The following is a 2,811-nucleotide window of genomic DNA, read 5'->3' as shown; positions in this document are numbered from 1 at the left end:
AAAAGAAATATGAAATTATTGTCCCATTGCATGAATGGGATTGAAGCTCACTTTCAGCTATGCTAGAAAGTAATTAAAACTCCAGTCACTGATGAAATTTCAAAAGAAAAAAATGATTTTCCCAAGCAAAAGAAAAAAGAGGTGGCAATTTTTTTTTTTTTTTTTTTACATAATAGTTCAAAGCATTGTTGTTTTTTTCATCATCAACTATGACAAATTGACAATAATCTATCTTAATTTCTTCAAAGTCAGATACCCCAAACCCTTTTCTCTCCATGAATTACATATATATATAAATTAAAACCCTACTTAATTTCCTTAGAGATCATCACAATATTAATACATAGAAACACAACAAATAATTTTTTTCAAGAGTAGAAAATATCTACCATTAATTTTTCTAAGAACTCTTGTTTTTAGTCACCCATTCCTTCATTCAAAAAGTTAGAGCTTGTTCTTCAGTGAAAACCCTTTATCTATGACTTGATTTCTCCTTGATGAAACCTGCAAATAATTTAACCAAAAAAACCAAGTATTAGATTGGGTTTTTAGAGAAGAATCTATACATACATATAAATAAATCATGGTTTGAGGAAGAAGAAGTGGAACCAGAAAGGTCAGTCCATGAGTTGCCAGCAGTGGCAGTGCCCCAGTATTGATGATCATTGCCCGAAATTCCCAAAAAATTCCTTGATAAATTCAATCCTTGTTGAGAGTCTTCCATTTTAACATTCGCAAGCTGTGTAATAGCACTCTCTAATGGCTTAGACCGAAATTGATGATGACCGGCATAACTCGGTGGTGGCTCCACACCATCACTTTCAAATGGATATAACCCAGTTTGGGATTGTTCCAAGCTAGTCAAAAATGGAAATTGTTGAACTTGTTGAAGTGATCTCCACTGTTCCACTAATCCAGTTGAGCCTTGAAAATCCATGTCACTAGCACTAGTTCCACAGCCTGTCACCGCCACTTGTGGTGGAATTCCTGCGAAATTCAGCCCGATATCGCCGGAGTTGTAGTTGCCGAGATGGTGTAAGGGTGGCAATAGAGGTAATTGAGGTGGTGCTGGTGGGTTCATGTGGGTTAATATATCGGTGCAACTATTAGAAACAAGTGTACTTGAAGATGAACTTGAACCATGTTGCCGTTCGGCAACAACTGATGGAGACTTTGATCTATTATTTCCTTTGCTTCTTTTGTTTCTCCGGCAACCACCGCCGACCGGTACGTTCCTTAAAGCTCCGCCGCGTGTCCAGTACCGTCTACAAGTCTTACAAAAGTGACGAGGCTGAGAAAGGCTGTAATTGTTGAAATAACAAAACTTAGTGTTGGTTGATTCACAACGAGGACACTTTAGAGCTGATTCAGGTTGTGGTATTTTAGCTAGCCTAGCTCGTTCCGTCATCGAACCAGGCCTAATACCACCACCGCCAACACCCGGTACTAGCGGCGGCGGCGGTGGTGGAGGAAGCTGAGAATTATGATGATGACTCTCACTAGTGATAACCCCAGCTTGCTGATGATGATGACTTGGTGCCTACAAAATTCCCAACAAAAAGAGAAAAAAATATATACATAAGAAAGAAGAAGATCAAAATAAATGGTATATTCAAGTTAAGATCAAAAAGGGGTAAGAATATTATTTATCTTTTTTGAAGAAGAAGCTAACCAAGGAAAGAAAAGAAAAGAAAATCTGGGTTTTTTACCTGTTGCCAATTTGGGGGATCAAGATATGGAACAGAAGAGAAAACCATGGTGTATTGAGCTTAAGCTTTCAATCTTTTTTAGAGATATGGTGGAGAATCACATCAAAAGAACAATGGAGAGTTTGCAGAGAGAAAAGAAAAAAAAAAGAAAGATAAAAGGAAAGCTTATGGGATTGTTTGTTTATTTATATTTTGGTTTTTTTTTTCCTTTGAGTTTCTCTTTCATTCCATTCTTCTCTTTTTGTTTTATTAAATTTTTTTAGGGTTTGAAATTAAAAAAATGAAAAAGAAAGAGAAAATCTTAGTAAGTAAGGTTAAGTTTTTTATTATTACAGTGCCCGAAAAAGATATTAGTGTGGCCATGCATGTTTTGAGAGAAAGAGGAAACCCTAGATGAAAACTTAGTAATAATAAGATAATAACAATTTATTGTTTATGAATATAATAATAGAATTTTATGGGGAAATAAAAGGGAAAGGAAAAAAAAAAAGGTGGTCTTGGTGGGGGAGACTTATGGGTGGATGTGCCACAGTCGAATGTACCTTTGTTTCTTGGTTTTGTCCCTTGAATATTTTTTTATTTTATTTTTGTTTTTTGCATGTAAAATATTTAAGGATTTTCCTTTTATTATTTACTTTCACACTAGTCCTCCTTTGGTGTCTCTTCATGTATACTATTCTAGTCTTGTAGGTTAAGTCAAGCCCTTTATTTAAGGGTTAAAGTTTTTTTTATTTTCTTTATTTACAAGACTCAAATTTAAATTCAACAGTTTATTTAAGAGATATCGAACTCCTTACAATTCAACTCAATATTTGTTGATAAATGGTGAAATTCAACCAATTAAATTAGTAAAATATTTAATATTTTTATAAAGATTAACTAAATATTTTTTGAGAAAAATATTAAATGTGGTTGATAATTGTAAGTTTTCATTTTGGTCAAATCTCATTAGTACAAATCATATATTGAGTTATATAAAATAAATTAATATTTTGAAAAATGTATATAATCATTTTTATCGATTGAATCTTTGTTTTCGAGTCACTTAAGTCACCAAACCAAATAGACAAATGATTCAATTAATTTAATCGATTAGTCCAAC

The 2,811-nt window shown here is 33.4% G+C and overlaps 1 protein-coding gene across 1 annotated transcript; it reads right to left on the bottom strand.

Moving 5' to 3' along the window:
- Positions 1 to 229: 229 nt before the first annotated feature.
- Positions 230 to 1,962, bottom strand: LOC108488468 (dof zinc finger protein DOF3.6-like). Its single transcript, XM_017792745.2, has 3 exons — positions 1,710 to 1,962; positions 610 to 1,540; positions 230 to 504 (listed from the first exon to the last, which is right to left on the bottom strand). The coding sequence occupies exons 1-3, from the start codon at positions 1,755 to 1,757 to the stop codon at positions 473 to 475; spliced, it is 1,011 nt and encodes a 336-aa protein (XP_017648234.1). The 5' UTR covers positions 1,758 to 1,962; the 3' UTR covers positions 230 to 472.
- Positions 1,963 to 2,811: the final 849 nt, after the last annotated feature.

Source organism: Gossypium arboreum, chromosome 10 (assembly GCF_025698485.1).
Source record: "Gossypium arboreum isolate Shixiya-1 chromosome 10, ASM2569848v2, whole genome shotgun sequence".
Classification (NCBI taxonomy): Eukaryota; Viridiplantae; Streptophyta; class Magnoliopsida; order Malvales; family Malvaceae; genus Gossypium; species Gossypium arboreum.
This window is presented reverse-complemented; position numbering and strand designations above follow the sequence as displayed.

Excerpts from the sequence above, each read along its gene's own strand:
- LOC108488468 (XM_017792745.2), bottom strand. The coding sequence starts at position 1,757 with ATGGTTTTCTCTTCTGTTCCATATCTTGATCCCCCAAATTGGCAACAG. Across the intron at positions 1,541-1,709 it reads ATCCCCCAAATTGGCAACAG|GCACCAAGTCATCATCATCA; the intron begins GTAAAAAACCCA and ends GGAATTTTGTAG. Across the intron at positions 505-609 it reads CTCATGGACTGACCTTTCTG|GTTTCATCAAGGAGAAATCA; the intron begins GTTCCACTTCTT and ends AATTATTTGCAG.